Source organism: Prinia subflava, chromosome 3, assembly GCF_021018805.1.
Source record: "Prinia subflava isolate CZ2003 ecotype Zambia chromosome 3, Cam_Psub_1.2, whole genome shotgun sequence".
Lineage (NCBI taxonomy): Eukaryota > Metazoa > Chordata > Aves > Passeriformes > Cisticolidae > Prinia > Prinia subflava.
The window spans coordinates 79,778,453-79,804,009 of record NC_086249.1 but is presented as its reverse complement, the minus strand read 5'-3'; the positions used below and the strand labels follow the sequence as shown (position 1 = coordinate 79,804,009).

Sequence of the window (25,557 nt, the reverse complement as noted above, 5' to 3'; positions counted from 1 at the left end):
GATTAGAAACCTGAAACAGTAAAGTGGTAGTTAAACAGATGGCAAACTGGTCTTCTTCCAGTGAGACCACTGACTGTGTCCAAGAAGGCATCAGTTCATACAGCTGCAGGTTTTTTCAGGAGCAATCTAAGAGTAATCTAACATAGGGGTTCCACTAGAATGGTTTAGTCAGCAAACATGATCAGCTATATCTTAGTGTGTGCTTTAATTTAGAAGAAAATAATTGTTATCAGCAAGCTTCTTGTTGACTGAGACTAATAGGAATGAGAAGGAGAGAAAAGGACAGGAGAGTATGGAAGAGGAGGGGAAAATGGTGGGGGAAAGGAGGAGCAAAGGAAAGGAAAAGGGTAAGGGAAGGGTAACAAAGGAATTGGTGATACAATCAACTCTTGCTCACATATGGAGTTGTACCTGGACGTTCAGAGCTCATGTTCTGTTTCTGAAACACTATCTATATACACAAGGTTCTCAGTGGTACTCTATATGGGCCAGAATGCTTTCCAGCTGGGATCATATTGTATTAATCATATTATATTAATCTTGGAATCTGGGATTTCACCTTGAGTGTCTGAAATGTAGTACCATACTTAAAAGTCATTAATTTTGAATGTTGGTTTCTGAGGCTATTTCTCTCACTTTTAATTTCTCCTTGAACACTACTTCTGTAGCTCTGATAGCACTTGTTACCCTTTCTGCACCTTTTCCGTTTTTCTTATATTCTTTCCAAATGGATGACCAGTAATCCCTGCAATATTCAAGTATATACAATGGTAAAACAACACTGGGGATGTTTCTTTCAATCCCTTTCCTAGCAATTTTTTAACTTCTTATTTATTTTGATTTTCCTGACTAGAGAACTGAACTTTTCATTAAATTACTCAAATTAACTCTGCCGCGTCTTTGAAGGGTGATAACCAGGAGCCCTTTATCACACATGCGTGTATACATGTAATGTATGATAGAGTTACTTTGCACAAATAACTGCACCTCAGGTGCTGTTATCACCTGGTATTGCCCACCTCACCCCTGATCTATGGCACTGCTGGCAAAGCTACTCACACACCTTGTTCTCAGCTTTCCTGCTTCAGACAATTGCTGTTGGCCATTGTCCCTTGCTTTCCTGATTGACTGCACTCACTTCCCAGTTGATGATCTCCATGGATATTTACTATAAGTCTACTAAAAGGGGACTGTCACTACTGAGGGTGTCACACACTAAGGATGGACATTCTGCATGTGGCAAGCAGTCAGATCTGTATTTCACTCTCTCAATCTGCAAATTAATACTACTTGTATAATATATCCTTTATAATTGGAAGAGATTTGGCAATAGAACAGTATTTTTTTACAACGTTTTTTTGTTCTGGATATGTTTTTATTTTTGAAAATTACAGCCAGGAAAAATCAACACAGATATTTTTAATAATTCTCTAGAATTCCTTCTAATTCTAAATTCAATAGGGTCAATACATCTGGGATAATTCCATCCAGATATAAATTATTCCAGCAATGGTTCACTAACAAGTCCAACCCCCTTTGAATATTTATTAAATATAGATATTGCAAGTTCAACTCACTTGTGAGCAACACTTTCATTTCTGAGTTTTGGGACAGAAGAATTCTTCACAGGGCAATGAGTAAGTGGGAATGGACATAGTTAGAGCAGTATAAAACCTGCCCGGTGTGAATTTAATGACCTCAGAGATGGTGTAGTCATATAAAATTCCACCATTCTTCTGGAAAGGCTGAAACTAATCGAGCAATACCTGTACCTCCCTAAGGAAAGGTCAAAGTAAAAAGAAGAATGAGTTAACAAGACGATTCAGCAGGCTGTAATTGTATTTCTTTTAACTTGACATTTAGACTGAATTAACATCCTGAACTTAGTTGGCAAGCAATGGAGACCAAAGAAAATCCATTTAATTATATATTGAGAAAATCCAAAATGTTCCAGGCTGACGGGACTAAGCACCTACTGAGCCTTGACCATCCTGGAGCACAGAAGCATAAGCAGGGCAGAAGAGCATTTACACTGCTGAATAGTGAAAGAAAACATAAAAAAAGAAAATTCTTCCAGGAGCAGCATGCAATTAACAAAAGGCCAAGGCCAGACTACCAACCACAGTTACAAATTTTCTTCAGAAAGATTAAACATTGATGCAGAAAGGCCAGGTTGGAGCAGTGTGAAAGTCAGTTCTTTCAACCTGACATTTAAACTGAACTAATATCCTGAAGTTGCTCAGGGACTGAGAGAGAGAAAAGGATCAAGTAAGGCCTTTAAGGACTTTTATTGAGCTCTTGCAAGCCATAACAATAGAGAAAGTAGAAAGCAATATTCAAGGTGATTTTGTTAAATGAACCTTCCCAGAGACAGGTGTTTTTAAATGCCCAGGAGGGCATCGGAGTAGAGCAGAGTGCTACTGGTATTTAACCAGGGATAGAGGCAGCTGGAAACTAGTGGCAATATGCGTTCTCTTTTCTGTGCAAGGCAGCAGCTTGTATGCAATGTTTCACAGACATATAACCGAATTTTTAAGTATGTTTAATGGGACTACCAACGGGAGTAAAAAATGTATATACTTCAGTGTGCTCCAGGTAGGGAAAGTTCCATTCTTTATGGGAGTGTTTGCTCCATTTTTGTGTGTCTGGTTGTTTTTAATTTAGTCTCAGAATATTTATTAATTTCTTCCTTTCTGATTTCTGCGCAGGTTGGTTTTATTCAAATTTTGTTTATATTTAATCTTTAGTAGGCCAGATATAAGTAGCAAGATCTCAGGTAAATGGAAATCAATCTTGCCATGTTTGGGACAGTTTCAAGTGAAGTGTTATATTACCAGACCAAATTAATATTACAGCCTTCTGAAACTGCAATGTTGTGCCTGTTCTGCCAAGTAAGTAAGCAGAAACAAAACAAACATTGCTGAGATCCCCTTGGAAAACACCTTACATGCTTTTTATTACCTTTAAAGCTGTTTAGTTGACAGGTCTCCCATTTAAATTCAGATTACCACTCTCAAGTACAGGAGAAAGTCTGTAATATACCCTAAGGCAATCCTAGCACATACTCATCTGTGGTTAATTTAGCTGCTTAGCAGATGTCAGTTGTACTACTAAAAGTCAAATAATCACCCACTCATTGTAAGCCCAGGTGACTCCACCTCAAGCCAGAGACCATTGTTTGCTTTTTTAAGATGCATATGGTGTAGACATTTTAAAAGAAGAACCATGGAAAAAAAAGAGATTCTTAATGAAGAGGGAAGTGAAATCTCAGGACTATAAACACTATAAATTAAGAATGAATGTTCACTCTTTTTAGTTTTATACCTTGAAATAACAAGGGAAGAATTAGTTAAGACCACAAAGGGGACAGTGGTTAACTTACAACGAAAACTGTATGAAATAGAAAAGTTGGAGAGTCAACAGATTAAAAATAACTTGAGAAGTAGAGTAAAACACCTTATCATATTTCTCTGAAGGAAACATTAGCTATTTAAGACCTTATCTTTTTCTTTCCTATCCTTTACCTGTGCACAGGGATATTGATTTACTGCATAAGGATTCTTGAGCTTTTTAATATGAAGATCTCTATAATTAAGCAGCTGAAGAGTTCCTCTAACAACTGCATTACTAATGAAGTGAAATTCAAATGAAACATCTGCCTAATAAGAAGAAATGTAAAACTGTCTACATGGTGTTATGGATGGATATCATCTCTCCTGGGAAGGTTTGGACAAGCACTCCTTCAGTAAAGGAAGCTCCCCATAAAGCAAGTGTCAGGGGCAAACTGGAATGTATCTCTTTTCTTCCAGCAGGAGCAGAAGCTTTGAAAAGCTATATATTACTACTTAATTTTAAAAAGCCTCAGAAGCCTCTACTCTACATAGTTCACAAGGATGGGTTTCATTCTGCTGGAAGCTGCTCTCCATCAGGGTACAGCGTGTTTTCCCAGACCCACCCAGAAGCGGCCACCTGGCCCCCAAAAACTCTGTACCAATTCTCTGCTGTGGCCAAGGCAGTGGCCTTGACCACAGACTGCTCCCTTCTTCCTGCTCCAGCCTCATTTTCCCACTTATTCCCCTGCCTTGCATTACAAACAGACAACCAAACAACCAAACAATATTATTAGTCACCCAGCTGACTACCCAAGTTGCTGTGCTCTAACGTTATATTCTACCAAGGCTACTTACTAAAGGCACTTAGAGTACTGGTCATCAATTATTATTGACTCAAATTAATCCAAAGCTGTCTGAAATATAAATCAGTGTTTAAAATATTATTGGCCCTATTTCTGCTGTAATTTTTCATTTGTGACAGTGGCCGTCTCTTTGCTACCAGGCTCACTGAAATAAGTACAGTACATATAGTAAGACAAAAGATACTTGTAAATTGAAGTACGACCCCAATTTCAATCTACTACAGACAACGCAACTTAATTTCCACTGATTCACCACAAGACAGAGATGAATAGTCTGCAAAGCAGCAACAATTTAATCAAGGGGAAGAATTCCATTCAATATCCTGCCTGTTTATTTTAATAACCTATAGACCTATAAACCCCACAACAAAACTTGTGATAACACAGATTTGGGTTGACTGCATGAACATGAGAGAACACATTCTTAGAGCATCAAAATTAGGGTGACTTCTCAACACCTCTTTGATTCAATGATGAGCTAAAGTGAGCTGAACACCATTATTTGCACCTTTACACTTATTAAACCCCAGGGGAAATGAACTGTTTCATTTTTATTATCATACCACATATGCATACAGAGCAAGGTAGAGAAGATGGAGAAGGTGGGGAAAGCTAGAAACACAGAAACCCTCTGAATGTTCTATAAGACAGCTTGATCACAACAGAAGTGTTTCCTTGGCAATTTACAGATCGGCTAAAGTCAAAAGAATTCCTAGCGTGACATTTTTGTGCTGGGAAATTGATTCACAAAAAAAAATGAAAACATCTTGTCGGAACATGCAAATTTGAGACATTTCTGGTGGTATCCAAGTGTGGGCTTCTCTCTTGTTCCTTGACAATATGCCTGACAGAGACCAAAAAATGCCCAGTCTTTTAGTACCTTGTTACCTCACAGAGCTATTTTATTCAGGACACTGGATCTCACAGGCATTTTGGGCAATCAGCTTCAAGGATTTCCAGGATCTTTGGTTCTATTTCACTTTGGCTAAGCGCGGCTGTAGAAGGGTGTCAGGGCCTTGAGTGCTTTCAGGGTCAAGAGGATATTGTTTTATTTTCAACATCTAAATGTTCCAGAGGAGGATTATGTAAAAATAAAATACTGATAAATTGCTGATGAAACTGGTGAAAAATTGTGAGGTTAAGATTTGTGTTGTGTGTGTTCCCTTTTTTCAAGAAAAAAAAACTTCATAAAAAATCTCTAACTGGAAAAAACCCAGATATTCTATTTCTCAACCAGGTCTATTTAAAGCAGTATGCACATTTGTCTGAAGTCAACAAAGAAATCCAAAATCTTAGACGTCCATGTGCACACAAAGCACTTTTTTGCACAACAAGCTGTCTTTGAAGAAAAAAAGAAAATTTCCGCTTTCGTCACACAAATAAAAACTAAACCTCCTTGGAAAAGGAAGACATGGAATAGGTGCATATTTTTAAAAGCATGCATAACTGTGTCCATCCTACTGCATAAAACTACTTCACAAAGTGAGATAAAGCTCTTGCCCTGATCATCCATCCTGCTTACCTGTCAGCATGCCTGGATCCTCTGAGGTTTTGCCTCAGAACTTTCTAGGAAGGTGCCCAAAAGTATCAGCTACTGGCAGCTTCCAGTAGATGGTATGGAAAGGCTACACCAGGTTTGGCTCCATCCTTTCTACATAGACCTCCAACTTGTGCCACAGGCTTGCACTCACACACACCTCTGCTATGCAGATCAGGGTGTAGCATATCAACTTTCAGCTCCACACTAGAGGAACACACCACTCTGTTGAGCTGGAAGTCAGCCCTTATCTTATTTTAGACACTTGGTTTTGGTGAGTAAAGAAGATAGGAACTAACATCTTAAGGGACATGGAAGGTCCAGAGGATACTCAAGGCCAAACACTGACTAATATGAACAAAGGCAGCTTCTACTATTTGTTTCAAGGTCAAGGAAAGTTCCTGGCCATGTAGAAACATGTCAACATTGCATATGAAGACTTATCTGCATGCATGCTCCTGCATGCAGAGTTCACACAAACACATGCAAAAAAAAATTGTTCTGCTTCTAGATTGTGATTTAAAACACTGTGTGTGATTTAAAACACTGGCCTGTCTACCTCAGATAAATGTTGTTTCAAGATGGTACAAGGCTGAAGACAATATAAGCTTGCACCTCCTGCAAAATGTTGTACTTACTCTCATTTAATCTGTTCTATTCATATCACATCTGGGTTTAGCTCTACTGGAAATAAACATTGGTTTCATAAAGGAAGCATACATGTTTCAATCTAGCTCTTAGCAGAGTATAACACTCAACATAAAAAATATAGGCTATAGTAAGTGATAAAAATATTATGAGTATCATTGAGCAAAAGTAATGTCCATTACAGGTAGGTTAGGCCACCTTAGCTTTAGTCAGGTTAAGCTCAAGATACAGAATCAGAAAACACTGGAGATGGTAACACAAATCTTACTGGGTTTTCTCACCTTTAGTTTTGAAAGAATTAACTTTAGTGCCAACTATCCAGGGAAACCAAGTTTTGAGTTATTTAATTTGTGGTGAAAAAGTATGATCATTATAATTAATTTACACTGTTTAATACGTTTCTATTATTAAGATAATACAAGCACGACAACTCAATTGCATTCCTCTGGCCCTAAGCCTTCAATCTGTGTTTATACAGAGATACTCATTCAGATGTGCAAGATTCAACAGAGATGATAAAAAAATCCAACCCAGTGGGTAGCATTACAAACTAATGAGTCACTGGATTAGAAATTTTGAAATAAAGTGTGTTCTAGATTTTACCTATTTAACTTTCTTCTTTTATATGTTTTTGATATTTATTCCATAAGCACATAGTCATTTGCATGCCTTTCGTATCTCTGTAGCATGTGGATATTTCACATCATTGTTCTCCCCTATATGATAAAGTTCTCAGGTAAAATTATTTCCTTCAGTTACTGCCAACATATACTGCCTCAGGCACCTTTGGGATTTTTCAGTAGTGGAAAGGGGGCTGAATCACAGAACCAATGAACATAATAGCTATTACAAATGCCCCTGGCCAAACCTTGGAGCTGTAACTAACATAAGCCTAATGGTAAGATCAAATAAGGATGAAAAATTCAAAGCAAACATCCTTGTTAACTCACTTTGCTTGACTAGGAAAAAGCAGAAATACGTTTTGGCTCACAGGAGTTCTTACAGCACCTTCCAGTAACTAAAGGTGACCCACCTACAATAAAGCTGGAGAGGGACTTTTTACGTGGTCGTGTAGTGAGAGAACAAGGGGAATGACTCCAAACTGAAAGGGCAGGTTTAGATTGGATATTAGGAACAAATTCTTTACTGTGATAGTGGTGAGACATTGGAACAGGTTGCCCAGAGAAGCTGTGTCCTGGAATTATTCAAGGACACCTTGGATGGGGCATTGAGCAGCCTGCTCTAGTGGAAGATGTTCCTGCCCAAGGCATGGATGTTGGAACTAGACAATGTGTGATGTCTCTTCCAGCCCAGACTGTTCCATGATTCTATGACTGGGACTGAAGGCTTTGCTATATACTTGTAGTTTACATGCTGTGAACCAAGGCCCTCTGCTTTGCCTTCCCTCCTGGACAGCACTGCTGGGGACTGGCCTCTCACACAAGGGCACAGTTCATGTGTTACCAAGTGCATGGTGATCACCAGGGAAGGCCTTTGGGCATTGCACATTTCTTCTTTTCATTGTATAGCAATGTCCCTTTGCAGACAGACCTTCAGAAGTGTTTCTCTAGGGGACAATGCCACATTGCTGCTACATGCTGGACAACTAATTTTCCTCGGAGTCTTCAGTCAGGCAGTTTGCCAGAGGTCACAAGCTAATCTCTGGAGTTAAACTACAGAAGAGTAAGTAAGTGTAGCTAAGTTTTTGCATGCTGAAATGTAAGTACAAAACTGTGTGTTTTCGAGTGCAAAACACCCTTCTGTACATTTAACCTTTCCTGTTTTATAAGTGGTGAGAAAAAAAAAAAACAAAAACACAACCAACCAAAAAAACCTCTCCTGCTTTTTCTTATCAGGAAAAACCTTTACTAAATCATACCCTGAACTGAGATGTTATGAGTGCTTGGTATTGATGTACACCATTTGCTGTAAACTGAAAGACTCATGAAACCACAGGCTATTTTTTATGGACATAATGCCTCCAGAGATAAATGGATCAGGTCTTAAATTTCTATTAGCTTGTTATTAGAGATTATGACAGACTTATTTTCTCCCTAGTTTATCTAAAGTATGAAAAGTGGCAAACTCAATGAATTCCTATTTTCTGACCAGCCATTAATTTGATTTACAATGAATTTGTACAGTGCCTGATTTACACTAAAGTTTTATCATTGCTTCTCTGCAAAACACAGACAATTAACTAATGATTTATACGGCTGCAAGCACAGGGGAAAGAAAATCATGATCTTTTCTCATGTCTGTTTCCCTTCCAGTACGATCAGACTTCAAAGATGAATCTGATGACATGCTTTAACATTTTTAATCAGAAATACAGAGAACAACCCTGAGACAGTATACCTGTCAGTCATGAGCTAGATGTGTCTGTGCAAACACAGCTGTTGATAGCCTTAAAGACTATGAAAGGTATTTTATGTAGGATTGATTCCCCATACCTTTACTCTCCTAAAAGCTGAGACTGTGAACTTATAAACCTTGCAGCTATACACAAAGAAAAAAATGAAAGCTTTCTCCTTTATTTCTCAGGATTTGACATTTTTCTCCACTGCTACAGAAAGCACCGAACTTTATTCCCTTGAGACAGAATCCTTTAATAAAAGCTGGTATAAATGTAGTTCACAAAACTGAAATATTTTTGCTGTTGTAAGCAGAAAACTCCAAAAATCAATACTATATTTACAGTGTTTTCATGATAGCTACCTAATAACCACTTCAGCTTCTGGGAAAACCCTAATAGTTATGAAAGAGTACAAGACTAAGTAACCTCTTCAAAAATAAAGCATGCTAGTAAATCTTCCTTCTAGCTAATGAAAGCAACTTTTTATTCAAGCGGGTTCCCAATTAAAACAACATCAAAAAAATCAGCTAACAGGAATAATCAGCACTTACGTCACTGAAATATTCTTGAACAAAAATATAAGGATAGAACTGTCTGAAACATGAAATACTTACACCTGAAAATTGCTGTTTATAGAAGTATGAATGTCAGAAGTTAGTGTCAGAATGCTGCAGATTTTGCTTGAAAAGTTATACTATGTTTGTACTTTATATTATGACCTGGCATTAAATAATACTGATATAATGGCATAATAATTTAAATATTATAGCATTTTTTGAAAAAAATTGAAAACAGGTACCATTAAAAAATAATAATTATTGATACACCATATCCTATTTTCAAGGTCAAACTATTTCCTTGTTTTGTTATAATATAATTTGCTTCTTTTAATGCTACTCATCTTATGTACCAGCAGTTGAAAAAAAGTTGCTGGTTTTGAGAATAATCTCCTTGATGTGATTTTCTTTCTCTACTGAGTATAGAGGAAACATAGAGAAAAAAAAATAGGCTAGATGGATGCTTAAAATGCATTGAATTCTCACAGGTAATTAATTTCTCAAAACTATCTGCTTTCTTTCAGTACAATAGGAATAGTAGCATCAGCATTACAAAGCCTTGGAAAATCAGTGTATATTCACAGCATCTTCAAACCATCAAAGGAAAAAATATATGGAAATCACTGAAGGAAGAAAGGAGGAGATCCATCGGTGTAAAGAATGGTGTGAGGGTAAAGGAGAAAAGAAGCAATTGCACTCAAGGACTGAGATGATGAGAGTGGTTACAGAAATTATAAGAAAAATTTTAAACAGAAAGAGTTGATATGCAAGGATTTCTTATGTATGTAATACCTCTACAGATTGCAATCTGAGTCTAAATAAATTATATATTCAACAGAATTTAATAACTTACTAAGAAATAGCGAGATACAACTTTTTGTCATTTTTTTTTTAAGTATTCCATGGCTTTTGTATTCCAGGTATCACCTCACCTACAGAATTCTAATAAGTTTGATCATGTTTAGAAGCCAAGAAGACTTGAAAATAATCAGAATTTCAAAGAACTGATCACTGATCACAGATACATAGTATATGCAGTCTAATGTCTTTCAGTGCTCCTCTCGAAACAACAAAAAGCAGTCAGCTTTTCCACTGCAGATATGATCCAGAAATTCTGAAAAAACCACAGTGTAACACAGAAATGTAAATTGCTCTCTTAAAGGCCATTCTTATGGAAAATATCATAGAATCAAACAATAAAAAAACAGTGTCTGTTATCACAAATTATTTCTGTTATCATGGAATCCAAAAAATGGTCTGTTGCCAGCTTTGAGTTCTGGCTGTAGAGTAGATTGCACATGAAGAATTTGACAAAGTTCAAACAACTGCCCAGTAAGCAGATATTGAATATTTACTGTTAGGTGTTGAATGCTGTACAGAAAAATTGGAAACATTTATTTTTATTATTTTTTTAAGATAGGCTGTATTACTTTATAGCAGTTGATAATCCAGCCGACATCTTGCATTGCATTCTGTAAGTTTATTACAGTTCTCTCAACCTGAGACTTCTATTTTAATAAGTTCCCTTTTCTTCATGATGATGTGACAGAAAACATCTATTAATTAATTTGCAAACTAAATCTCTTTTTGTTTTGAATGGGATGTAATTATTATATATTTATGGCAAGGTTTAAAAATTAAAGGCAAAACTATTTATCATTTTTCTTCTATGCCACCAGAAACTAGGAGGGAAAGGGTATGTGAAGATCCAAAGGAAAGAAATAACACTTATGTGTATATGATTAAAAAAATAACAAAATATGGCTGTCTAATGAGTGTAGCTGACTCTTTAGGATTAGATGCAGCAAGGGTCAGACATACTTGAAATTAAGTCAAATCCCAAATGTACTTAATGACATTTGAAAGGAATGATCTATAGGAACCATACAACCAGGTCTACATCATCTTCACCTGAATTACTTTTCTTAGGATTTACTTTTTTTTAATTAAACAACTAGAAAAATTTTGAACTTTGGTTCTATGACTACAAACCTGGTTTTATTTAGGGTTCTAAGAAGTTAAGATTTAATGGTGCATAATTGCTTTATCAATTTACTCAGCATAAATCATAACTTCAGTGCCATCAAAGATGACATTTCAGAAAATCAAGTTTCTCTGTAAATAGGCATATGAAACACATGTGGGAATGATGGAACAATAATTACATTCTCATCCTACTCCTTGTATTATGTGAACATTTTTTCAGTTGAAATCACTAAGCATTCTGCCCTAATGTTCTCTCTTCCTCCAAATGATCATTTCCAAAAGAGATGGAAAACTGAAAACATTCATAGGTGTGGTTCTTCTACTTTGTTGTCCTTTCCTGGCCACTTTAATGAATAACGATACGTTAAAGGCATTTACAGATTGTGTTGAACTGTTCCAAATAGTAGATATAAAACAAGATTAAGGAATCAGAAATTATAAAAAATTACCTCTTTTCTTGCCTTTTTCTCTTAGACTTCCTGTGTGGGCACAGATTTCAAAACCACCACTGTTGTTTATACCCAAATCTTTAAAAAATAACCTAGAGTCAAAATCTCATCATACAGATTTAAAAATTAGTATCCTTGGGTTTATAACCAAGTGGTAATTTCACTCTGGTGCATTATTTCTTACATAAGAGACAGAAGCACTTTTTCTCCACTAAATCTGGTACTTTGAAATCTGGAAGAGGAGTAAGAGAGAGTAACAGACAGCTCTTGACTGCGTAACTTTGACTTTCCCAGTTCCCGAACAAGATGATAAAACATGTAAAAGTCAGGAGATGGGATAAAAAAGGGTTATCTGGTTCTCCTATGATATCTGGCAGTCAGAAATCATCTGGCACTTTTCAAAGGAAACAAAAAATGCTGTAAAGGCAAATAAATGTGTAATTCCACTACCTGGACCAACATTTTGGTCACTAGTTAAAACTAGAAGTTTTTGAGGAATTAAGCAATAACAGTTGCATCACAAGACAGAGAACAAGGCATACTGGTAAGGCCAACTTCTGCCTAGTATAGTCCTTAAATTTGCCTTAAATATTCTTGCTGTTTCCTTTCTTTTTTGTTTTTCAAAGACAAACTCAAAGTAGAACTGGAATAATTACAGGAAAACAAAACAAACCAAAAACCATCTCACTATAGGACTATCAGGTCACACTGTAAGTCCACCTACTCCAGAACTTCATAAAGCATTGGCCCTTTCTTTGCCCACTTCTTCCAAGTCAAAACTACATGTTTAAGTCTTTGTGCCCTGCTTACAGCCCTTTTTAGTGTTTTCCATGTCCTAGCTGTGTTTCACAAAAAGTTGTTAAGCTTTGTTCAAGCACAGCTTTCAATGAAAGAAGGCTGACAGTGAGATGAGAGTCTTTTATAAAACCAAACTGAAAACTTTTCTTGAAACATCCTTCTAGGACTCCTCTTGTCCTTGGGCAGAATTTTTGCATGTAAGTAGGAGATAATGCAGGCTGAAGGGATCTCTTTTTAAAAGTTTTGCTAATTTTCATTAGGCTGGTTCACATGAGTTCTCTCGGTCCCTCTGTGGAGGATTTTAATCACGTTGTGTCTTTTGTGCTACAGTGATCACAATGCTAATCTCTGTAATTCCACATTTGGGAGCCCACTTTTCAAAGTGTAAACAACTGACACTGACTTCACAAAGAACATTTTTCCAGAGGGAATGAAAGAGTAGAGTCACAGTGAAGCACTATAAGCCAAAAACTGGAAAAAAAAAAAAAAAGAAGCGATTGTACAAGTAAAAATAAATCATTTTCCTTCCCTTGTGCTGTAGAATGTGCATGAATAAAATTTTGTGAGGGAGAAAACTTTGCTGCTTTGATCAGACTCAACCATCCAGATGAAGCCAGACTGGAAAAAAATCCCATAAATTATACAAAAAAATGTAATTCTTAAGGGTCTTCAAGCATGATAAATGGCAAGGTCTCTGAGATAGTGGTGGAGTTGTGTTTTAATGCTGTTTAATGGTATTTGCTATTAGCATCATTTTTACAAGGATGTTATTGACTTCTAATTCCTTGAAAATATGATCTTTCATAAAACCTGTATTACCTAAATCCTTTTTACCACTACAGAGATTGCAGATGACTTCATGGGATCTATTAATGCTTCAAGTGACAGGATGCTAAAGCATCTGACTAAATTTAGAGAAAAAAAAGAGACAGGCAGACCTATAATCACTGTCTGCACAAAGAAAAAGGGAAGGCACCATGCCAATTCTTGCATTAGCTATCCCAAATATCTTAAGATATTTCTTCCATCTCAATAAATGTACACTGCACTATTAATAATGGCATAACTCCTGCACTCTTGATTTCAGGGTGCAATATCATTGTTGCTACAATGCTCTAGCATAACAAATTTCTATAGATCTGGCAAAATTATGAAATGCAGTCAGAAGATGTAGCAAGGAGCTGAATTTGGGATAATGCACTTACTATGTTACTATGTTACATGCTCCCATATTGCTTCAAATACACAACACAGAGGGTCACAGAAGGACTTAAATCTACAAGGCCAGAAAATGGCAAGATAACTTATTTTTTGTGCCCACACCAGAAAGTTACAGCATTACAATGAATGTAATAACCTTAACCTTAACCTCTTAACCTTCTTTAAATTGTCCTGCCTACTCTTTGTACTTTTATATAGGAACTACTATATGTTAATTGCATATGGCTCATCTCTTCCTCTGGTTTGAAACATGACATACTTCAGCATTTCATGAACTGTCAGGTTTATTACAGGACTTCTTAAAGGACTTCAGACCTAAGGGAAAGAAGCCTGTACATTAGTGACTGTGTCGTGATATGTGCATTAGAAATTTATATATGTCACAAAAAAAGTTATGAAATGCAAGGTTTTAGGATTATGGTGGTGAAAATAGTGCTTGGTACATCACAGAAAGCTGAGGACTGCTGAGTTTTCTGATGTAGATCCTCTTTGGTGAATATAACTCATCAAGAAAATCTTTTACAAACACCAGGAAAGCATTAGACATTTTGTGTGAAAATTTAGGGTTTAGCTATTCAAGACTTCACAAATAATCAGGCAGCTCTTAGGACCCCCAGTTATAACAACTTTAAAGACATAATCTAATCCCCACTGAAGTCCCTTTGCATTTAAGATGTATTAGTTCCCTAAGGCCTGTCCCTCCAACAGGTTATGCAAGGTTGGGTTCAGTTTTCTTTCATTTCTACCATTCACAAAATTTCACAGGATCCTCTAACCTCAGCACCCCACAGGCTTGCAGATCACTCTGAAAGGCATAAGAAGAATGAAGGAGAGAGGATTGTGGAAAATGCTCTTCCTTTCTTCTTTTTTTTTTTTCTCTGGACAGTTGACTAATCCATCAACCTGATCTTCCACCCAGTCTACCCAGTCTCTGTGATCAAATACAAAATGGCTAGAGAGTGCACTTATCATTTCTATAATATTTTGTTCCCTCAGTATGTTTGCCAAAACTTCTTGAGACCTATCAGGTACATCAATGAGATTATGAATGCCTTTGATATAACAGAATTAAAAAAAAAAAAAAAAGGTGAATGGAATAACACGAGTCTACATTTAGCACTATAGGCTAAAGTATGTGCTGTAGAAGCTTCATCCATACAGGTATTTGTATATTGTGGGTGATGACTGTCAGCAAGGGCAGTGAGGGCTGAAAGAGAAGCCAAAATTTTAAGAAACATGTATCTTCTGCATGTTTTTAGTACTATATATTCCAAAATCATGCTTCTTACTTTGAGGTGATGGCAAAAAAACCTGCTGTCCAGAGATCAGAAATGGACTGATACTTCACTTGAATGGTTTACAATCACAGGATTTTTTTTCCATATTAATATTGCACAACTTTTAAGAAGAGTACTAATGTGTGATTCATCAAAGGGATTTTACTGGCCTACTCAGTATTCAAAAAAGAGATTTCCCATTTGGGCTTTAAGTGTTCTCAAAGTTTTGACAAATTGTGTAAAATGATCAAACTTAATTCCTTATGACTAATCAAAGCAAACTACATTCATTTTAATTCTGAAGGAGAGCCTCAGTTCAGGGATTTACTACTTTTTTTCCCCTTTTAACACACTTAGTTAATTCATCTGAACATCTGAACATAGAAAATTGCTTTTTAAAGAACACCTATACATTAATTCCTCTCTCATTATTCATCATTAAACCCTTTAATTACTGTCCCAAGAGTATTCAAACTTCACAATACCACAGCCTTTTCAGGGTCTTTTGTTTCATTTTGGAATATCAGCAGTGCACCTTAAACCACTGAGAGAAGTATCATTGTAGTAGGAGCAGGAGTAGTAGTAGTAGTAGTAGTAGTAGTAGTAGTAGTAGTAGTAGTAGTAGTAGTGATAATGGTGGTTGTAGTTAGAAGAAAAATTTAAATGTGATCTAGAATTACAAGGAGAAGCTGATCCTTGGGATAACTCAATAAATCACAGTAGAATTACATTACTGTAGAGTTAGGATTCCAGAGATTAAGAAGCAGAAACTATTAAATGTTATACTCCAAAACCAGGAAGAAGCATTTGCATGGATGTCTAATTCATAAACAGGTAAACATGTATTTTTACTTCATTACAAATGTAAACTTCACTCTGATATGCTGATTTTCCCATATACTGTTTTTTTTCCACAGTATTACAAAATCAGTACAAATACAAAATCAGTATCTGTATGATATTTTGACTGGAGCTTCAGGAGAATTAAAAAGATTGGTGAAGACCTTCCTTGAGGATTTCTGCGGTCTTTTCAATTTAATTTTGGCTTGCTGATTTTCTCTCTAGCACCAGTACTTCCAAATGTGATGAGAGAGGGATGCAGAGCATGCCTCAGAGCGGTCTGCAGCGAGGGCAGGCAGCTGCTTACCTGTTTAACCGCATACAGGAGGCGCCCATAGCAGTACACCATGACCGTCACCGGCACCACCAAGCAGAAGATGAAGAGACAGACGATGTAGGACGTGGACTCAGCCGACTCTGAGGACCAGCGCACTGAACAGCTTGTGCCTGCACCTTCTACCCCGTAGCTGCTCCAGCCGAGCAGAGGTGGCACGGTCCAGAGCAGGGAATACATCCAGGAGCCCCCGACCGCCAGCAGAGCCTTGCGGAAATCGTCGCTGCGCTTGTGGCACAGGGTGAGGGTGCTGTAGCGCTCGTAGGACAGCACGGCCAGGGAGACCAGGGACACCACGCCTGCAATGAACCAAGCAGTTTAAATGCTTACTTCCATTACTTTGCATGCATCCATTCCAAATCCCAAGAAAGCAGATGATTTTTTTGGTTCTTACATATTTGAAGCAACAGTGAAAACTATTTCCATTATTCTGTATACATTAATCCTCATTGGTCCTGGTTGCACTGTCCATCATGACAAATTTTGTTTAACTCAGATTTATCTCACATTGGAAGATTTTTATACTTAAGAGATATTCATCTTCTATTCAGGTTTTCAGCTTTATCTGTTTTTTGTATTACTCAGGGGAAATCAATTTTCTATCTGAGCTAATAAAATGGTGAAAGATTCTCTTGATAAGAACTACTCAATTTTTAAAATCCATGAGCATTTTCAAATAGTGCATTGACTTTTACTGGTCAAAAAAAAAAACCAACCAAAAAAACCCCATATATTCAAGACTGGGAGCCCCAAAGTGAAAGAAGCTTTTGCTTCTTTTGCTCTCCTCATCAGCTATCTGAACCTCCAGTTCTGATCACTCATAAATGGAAAAAACAGACAACCACATCATGACTGGGATATGGCAAGTTGCAACTTTATTTACGTACATATTACACAATCAGGTTTAAAAGTGATTTAGGTTAATATTAAGCCCTAGGTGTCATAAACCCATTATATCTTGTAGAGGAAGGCTTTAAAATTTGGGTAGTAGGATATTTCTATTCTCTTTTTCAAGGTTTGGGATCCAACTCCCTCTACAAAACATTATGGTTTTCCACGACAGGTTATTATTCACGACTCAATGGTTTTGTTATTTCCCATGGTTTTTTTCTCCTTGCCTCTTCCTTGCAATTCTTGGTGGCACAACACTGGATACTACTTCCAGGATTTATGATTGAAGGAACTTGTTCGAAGAGCTTTAAGACCATATTTTCCTATGTTTTCCCGTTCCCTTCTTTTGCTCCTATAAGATAAAAAATCTAAACAGATTAATGTCAGCTCTTTCCACGAGTATTTCTTGATCTTTGCTATTAGCAAAGATCAACTATACAGTAGCACTGAGATATATAGCCTGCCAAAATTCTCTGATTTTGAGTGGTACCTACTCCCAGAAAATGGGTTAAAAGAAAAAGTGTTCTTCAGGCAAATCCATAGCTGCAATCCATTTCCCCCATTTAACTGTCAGCTTCTCCTATAGCTCCTTCCCAGGCATGGAATAGGGGTGAGTCAGAGACTTCCCTTGGGAATAGCATTACTCTATCCTCTACCTGGGCAAAAAACCCACACACAGACTCACACAGGGCACAGTGGGATATTCTCCCCAGGCACAGTATTTTGCTCCACTTTTCCTTACAATTCAGTGACTTATTTCTGAGTTAACTGTATGCAGGCACAGCTATTTCTGTCATCCTGACAACAATTAGCAGTTACTTTGTGCAGAGCTGGGTACAGCAAAGGACCTGAGAAATGCAAGCACTGCTTGCTGCAATAGGTTGCCTTATTTCTCAGGGGAAAAGAAAGCAAAAGGGTGTGAGGAGAAGGCAATTTTGAAGAAGAAAATGTCTTTCTTGTTACAAAAGTCTACTAAATTATTTTCCGAGCATTATTGGGAAGTCAGTCCTAAAGAGTAGATAAATTTAGAGCTGTAATTGGTCCACTAAATTCATCTGACTTATAAGCTTGCTTTAAGGCTAGGCTATTTTAGAGACAGGAGAGACTTTCTCATCATCCCTCACCTAATCTGATTTCCTACATAACACCGCTCTTGAAAGCCCTTGTCTCAAGAGCAAAGAATCTACTGCTCTCTTCATGCTCCCAGCCCACACTTAATTATCTTCGCTTTCTTAGCATTGCCGCTTTCCACGTTTTTATCTGCTTGACTCAAGAGCTCCTCTCGATCAAAAACATTTAGCTCACGTAGGTACCTAAGGCAAAAATCCAGATTTTATATTTGAAAATTAAGCCTCTATCAGGTGTTACAGATCTATCTCTGTACTTCAGATTAGACAATCATGGACTAACAGAAATTTGTCTCAGGAATAAGAAATCTCTCCCTTCCCAGCTGGGTGCTGTACAGCAAGGATCTATTGTTCTTGCTGTACCTCTGATGGCAATTGAGACTGCCTTTTCCCTGCTTTGATGAGATGAAAAGTGAGCTATACTTTTGTTGAGGATATCCTTTTCTTGGTTTGGAAAGAAAGGTATCTGTCAGGGAAAAACTGGAGTTTCACTTGGACTGGAGAATGTAAAACCCCCTCCCTCCAAATCATTACAATTTTGTAAGTAGGAGCTTTCAGGCAAAAATATGGGAATAGGAGTAACAGTTCTTTACTGGGAATATTAAAAAATACAAATGCAGTAATACAAGAGAAAAAAAAACAAGCAAGCCAACAAACAAAAGTCCTAGAAAACCCTGATGGAGTCAGGAATACGACCTGACACCCTGTTGTCAGGGTGTTGGAAGCAGTCCAAATAAGTCCTCCTGGAGTGACAGATGTGGTTCTGTTGAGGTAGAGACGATCCTGTAGAAAAGTTCAGTGGTGGTTTGAGGAGTCCGGTCTTCCTCTGAGAATCCAGTGGAAAAGAGGATGTCTGGCGTCCCTGTGTCCCCATTTTATCTGGGTAGGGAATGGTTGGCTCCTCCCCACTGGGTGGAGCATCTCACCATGGGATGATGAAATGTGTCCTGTCACTGGTAAGCCTTAATGGCCCTTTAACAGAAGATATCCCCACAGGGGGAGACAAAGTCTATGAAAGAGATAAGAAACACTGCCCCACCTGGTTTGAACAGATGGGCTGTTATCAGAAGGCATCCACCCTTCTTCCCCCTGGAGTTACAAGAGATAAAGAAAAAAGAAACCATCTCCCAACTGCTTTCTACAGATGAAACAGAATACACGTTTTTTTTGATTACGTAACCCAAGACAATCCTACATTCCTGCGTGTGTGGGCCTGCCTAGAAAACCCAGATAGGATGTTCAGATTTCCCTGGCTCACGGCCCTGCTTCCTGGATTGCTGCTTTCACCGCTGGGCTCTCAGGTCCAGCCTGGCTGCCAGCTATGCCTGCTCATCCCTGTGGCTGTGCTACTGCCCAGCAGCTCCTTCTGGTGTGTATTGTCATGATTTATGGCATACATTTACTCTTCCTCTTATCTTCACCTAACAAAGATGCTTAGCCCTTCCTACACTGGTGTTTATGATGGATGGCTTTATGGTGTGGCTCTGAAGACAACTGACCATGAATGCAAGGTTACCTGTTTTCAGATGCAGAAAAGTTCTGTCTTACACTGGCATAGAATTAATGTTCAGATATTAAATTAGGATCCTGGTGATGTCAGTCAAGAATAAACCAAATACTAGCAATCAGACAAAAGCACAAAAGTTGCCTTTAAATTACAGAAAATAATTTTCTTTTCTATAAAGGAGAAAATTCCTGATAATTAACTGAACATCTTGGAAGGAGCAAATTCATCTTCGATCACCTTATTATTGAGTTCCACTGACATGACACAAACTACACTTTTCTCTGGAGGACAAGAATTGTAATTTATGGAATCCCAGACCACAGATGTTCAGGAAAAAATGCCATTATTTTGGGGTTTGGCACAGTAAGACTTCAAGGTTTGAAATTTTTAATAGCACTATAATAAATGCCACTATGCATTGACTTCTAATACTTTCAAGTCAAGGGAAAATGAGGAGTACACTGATGACGTAGTTCATAAGAGATAAAAGAATTTAACAGTCTTCATCTGGTTCAAACTTAGTAAGCCCAGCTAATTTTTCAGAAAAATTACAATTACTTTGAAAGAATAGAACTGGTGCTTTGGAAAACAAAAATATAAATTCAAAGCCAAAACCAAAATAAAAGTTTAACAAGTAGCTTTTTCCAACAGTGAGATACACTTGGAAATTGGCTGAGAGTAATTAAAACATCTATTACCCAGGTGAGGAATAAACAGGAACAACAGAAGCCACTGCAACCCTCTCCAGTCTGCTTTGTGTGACATTGGGCAGTGTACACAAAATCACAAGTTGTGCCTCAACACTGCAGCTCCATCCAGCCTTGCTGATGGAGGGGCTTTCACCTTAACACAGAAACCAAGACTGGTCAAAACCAAACCACACCAAGAGTAACCTTGTTGCAATGTTGGGGCAGAGCAGCTCCAATGTCCCTGATTGCTAAGAAGATCCTCAGTTTCTTAATTTAACAAAAAACCTCAACCAGTTTTTTTTTTTAATCTCACACTTTTACTAGTTCAATAACTGAATCCTAGAAATACATCACTATCCTTTCATCAGTTATAACAAACACTAATTTGTTGGACTGAAACAACATAATTTCATAAAAAAGGCAAAACCAGGTTTTGTGTTCAGTACTTAATTTGACAGTGGCTGAAAATAAAATACGAGGATCAGGTGTGCATGACTTGTCAGCTTGCAGTGAATGAGCTGCCAGCAAAAAACTGATGACTGCCTTGTCCTTTACATGCTTTTCTATAGCATCCAGTGTGATCCTCTCCATAATTTTTCCAGGTACAGATTTCAGACTAACAGGCTTGTAGTTTCCTCAGCCTTTCCTCATACCTTTCTTGTAATCTGTTTTGGCTAAAGTAGAATAAAGCCTCCCACTTTTCATTATGCCTCCCAGCTTTGCATACAGAGTTCTCTTAATGCCAGGTGGATTTAACTGTTGTGACCTTTGTTAGGAATCCTGCAGTTATCTGGTATTCTATTTCATGCACTATGTGTTGCAGTCAGAGAAACTAGTTAGAATCTCAGCTTAAAAACAAAAAGCAATTAAATACTTCAGGATTGTCTCTGAAGAAAAGACTTAAATGCAATCTCCACGGCCTTAATAACCAAAAAACAAAATTAAAAAATTAATGTAAGCTATAAAAAGAAAATAATTATAATTCTTTATGCCAATGTTTCATTCTTATTGAGTAGTAACATTTATGACTGTGTAGACTGTGTATATTAATTTCAAATGAGTAATTTTTTTCTAGAACTGCAACAAAATTAGGTTCACAAATTGCAAATCTAAATGGAATTTGCTTCCAACAAATATTTAGAGCCTCAAGCTGGTACCTAGACAAATAACTCCACAGGAGTCAATCACAGTGAGAAATGTAATTTGCTCCCCCAATATTTCCTGCATATATAGGAACAAAAATGAGATTTTCACTGAACAGTACTGAAAAATGTCAAAAATTCCACTGCAGATTGCATTACAGGAATGTATAATTATTCAAAAGTTAGCCATGGAAATAAGTGACTTTGAGACTAGCTGGGTGTGGAGCATAAGCCTTGCTACACAGCAATTAGGTGCAGTGAGTAGAGTGCAAGAAATTAAATTTCAAGTCATAAACCAGGACAGACATCTATTTATAGGGCTATCATCTGAGACACTATCTATTATTTACTTTTATTTAAGGATCTGTACATTTCTCCTTGGCAGCACAGCACAGAGTTTGCTGTGAAAGGCACAGCAAATCATTACACTTTGTTCCCATGGGTTCTAGCTAAAAGCGTTACATTTTCTTATTAGTTTTTGATGGTTTATGCTGCTCACTGATGTAGTAATTGGAAAGGGGATGCAGCTCACCCATGGTCTGGAGGCTATGAAAAACTGAGAATCCCAGGAATCCAGCCCACACTGGATCAACGTTTTGACTACTAACTTAGACATAGTTGCCCTCTTAAATGGCCTGAAGGTCACACTACATCGTGGTTAGAGTCCTGGGGCTTCCTGGAGCAATCCTGGTTGCATGTTGAAAGGGATATCCTGCACTGTGCTCCAGTTATCAAGGACCAGGGACAATGAAAAGAAAACATAGGTAACCTCAGGCAGACTGAGAATGGAGGGGTGCACTAGCATCTTCTTCAACAAGAAATTAGTGGAGAAAAACTAAATCCCAGGGCTTGCAAAAACCCAGAGTAGATTTCCCACACCCAACCTCCATGAAGGTTGACTTTACCCACTCACAGGCGTTGTCTCACAGTCACACAGCCAGGGACGGACACATGCAGCTGGAAGTACAAGAGGAACGTGAACCAGCAGCTGCCAGGCTGGGACCCACCAAAAGCTGCACCTTTCCTTCTGAAGTCAGGCCATGGTGAACAGTGAACTCGGAGAGGCAGCAAGCAAGGAAGAGCGCCATGCTGCAGGGACATTAGCAGGGATGGAAGAGGCATGCTCTGGTCTCCCAAATGCTGTGCTGGTAAATACCTAGCAGGGGCAACAGTTAGGTCTCTCAGAAAGGTTATGCATCCTAACACATCTGTGTTCGCTTCTTTCTAGTCCCCCAGTTCTCAACTGCTCAATCTGCTGATCCATTAGCTAGAGAAGGTGCTAAAAAGCTCTGTGGCACAATAAGATGGAGGAGGTAAGATGGAGATACACCCCAAGTTGGGAATATTGGGGAATCCTGTGCTGAGGTATTCTTCTGCTGTTTCTTCTGGATGATGGCTTTCATCATGCTTGCCCAAGGACTTAAACACAGAAGAACAGTAGTAATAAACAGCTCTCTTCAAATGAAACCTCTTAATATCCCTAATTTCAAGTTTTGAGTTAATTACAAGTTGTGCTACTGAATGTGCTACATTCAAATTGTATTGAATGTTATTGAATTATACAAAACTAGTTTGATTAGTGACTCAATACTGTTTTCAAGGGAAATAACTTTCCTGAATATAAATGAGAGCATTTCTGATAGTACTCTACAGAAATAAAACACTCCACACATGAAAATGAAACAAAAACAATTTAAGCAACTTAAAAGTCATGACATTTCCAACATATCTGTACTTCTGTATCTCCTTAGAAGCCTTTCTGAAAACATATCTTAGTATCATCTGCCAGGGACTATGCATGAAATACAATTTGCAAGGTCTAGTATTTGCAAGAGAGGTTCAGAAGCAAAAAGAGGTTAAAAAAAAGAAACAGTCTTTTTCTAAGGGTTGATTATCCTTCAGGAACAATTTTGTTGCTCTGGGCCAAAGTATTTTACCTAACAACTGCCACAGCATCACAGACTTTGTAAGAGCATTCCATTCTATCATCACTTTTGTTTCAATTTTTATATACCATTAATAATAATATTGATAAGTAAAGTACAACTGTGGGGCTCTGCTTCCAATAAAATCAATATATTTTTTCCACAAAAATACAGTGGTACTCACTCCAGTAGTTGCTGCCATCAGAGATTTCTTTGCAAGTGAGGAGGTAAGAATATTATAATGATAAAAGCGGAAATTTTCAAAAGCTGACTCACTGATTTGTTGACCTGGTTTTCTCATAGCATTTTGTCCTGGGGTCAATTTACAATGTTGAATTGTATCCCCATTTGTCTGTTTAGCCCAGTAATAAGTTCTGCATGTTTAAAAATCGATCTGAGAGAGAAGGAGGGGAGAAGGAAAAGCGGTGGAACTTTTCCGTGACTGCATTCAAAACACAGAGATAAGCAGTGCTCCCAGAGTTCTCCGCTCTGCAGACAGATGGGGAGTTTTCCCTTGCTGTTTTCAATGGTTTTTCTGTCATTAGCTGAGGCCAGAAGGTTTTTTTGGAGCTGTTCAGCCGTTGTTCAGTCCAAGGACACCAGGACTATTGTCTGGGAGCTCCCCAAGCTGCACTGAGGCTGGGACACCAGACCGAGCCCTGGAGAGACTGAGAGAAAGCTGAGCACACACCTGTAGCTGAGGCCTGGTAGACCGGGGACTAGAGTAACGCGAGTCCGACCACTATGGTTATAAGCACGTACTCCCCCTTTATTCCTTGAGATGGCGGGTTACATACAGACAGAATAGTTTACAAGAACAGGTGCATTCTGATAGGCAGCGAGAGTAAAGAAGTATGTAAGCTATTGCAGTTTAAGGCAGCCACCGTGTTTTCTCAGCAACTGTTCTATGCTATTAACACTCCTACCTTAACACATTCCCAATACCAGATAACCTTATCTGGTACTACGTATGTTGGACGTATGAGGCCTACTAGGCCCAGGCCTGAGGTTGTGGATAGCTCTACCTTATGATATAAGCCATCCTGCTACACACACCCACAGAGTGGACTCAGAACCACAGAAGGGCTCTCTCTGGATTGCCATCTCTTCAGAACAACGAGAGGTTCCATTGTTTAATATCATTCATTTTCTCACATTTGTGAGTACTTTGCTTGTGAAATAAAGAGTTTTTTCCACTCTTCTCAAAGGAAATTTATGTCTCCCAAACAGCTGCGGGGAGTGGCCGCTTGAATTTGCTTTCTAGAGGGACCCCTTTGGAGGTTTCCTCCCAAATTTGCCCTAAACCAGGACACATATGCACTTTAGTAAAATACGAAAAGCTCCTAAGCAATCACAGAGGAAAAAAGAACAAAACTTGTTAATAGTTTAAATAAAAATTGAAATTCCATTTTACCTTCTAGCTCTGGGTCTCATAATAGACATTTCATTGCTAGGGAAAAATCTATGTCATATACAGTCTCCAGTGAGGTTCTGCAGGCTACACCTCATTTTTCATGATACTGGAATTGCCAAAGAGTGGCAGTGAGAGTGTTGATTGGTCTGTGAAATCTGGGATAGGCAGCCTGGAATTAAACAAATTCAGTAAAATTGACAGAACACAGTTAAGTTAGACAGCAGCTTTCACTGCCAGTAGGGCTAGTGGGAAGGTACCATAAAAGAGCAAATCTGAGAGAGAAACACGTGAGAGATTGTGAATATGGGCTTTCACAAAATACTATTATCAAAAGTTTCGGTTTTTTGTTCTGGGAGGTTTGGTTTTTGGGTTTTGGGGGGTTTTGTTTGTTTGTTTTTTCCATTTGTTTGAGATGAGAATTACAAATACATATTCAGAAGGGATTCAAACAGGTCTGGAGAGTGGCAGCCATATATGGCCATATCCTTCACTAAACCTCCAGAATTTTGTCTGCTTTTTCCTTTTCTACCCTGACCAAAAAAAAAAGAGATACATATTTCATGAGCCCACATCCAACTGCCAGCAGATTTTGGCAAAAGACTCCAAACCTTTCCAGAGTTAAAAAGAAAGCCTGCTGAACCTAAAGGATATTTCACAGTTAAGA

At 38.0% G+C, this 25,557-nt stretch overlaps 1 protein-coding gene across 1 annotated transcript in view; it reads right to left on the bottom strand.

Annotated features, from left to right (window-relative positions):
* The window catches only part of LOC134548661 (pinopsin-like), a 74,136-nt gene that overhangs the window by 34,857 nt on the left and 13,722 nt on the right, over positions 1–25,557 (bottom strand). The window contains exon 2 of the mRNA XM_063393555.1: positions 16,172–16,497. Within this exon, the coding sequence (XP_063249625.1) occupies positions 16,172–16,497 (326 nt within the window). The remainder of the gene's footprint in view (positions 1–16,171; positions 16,498–25,557) is intronic.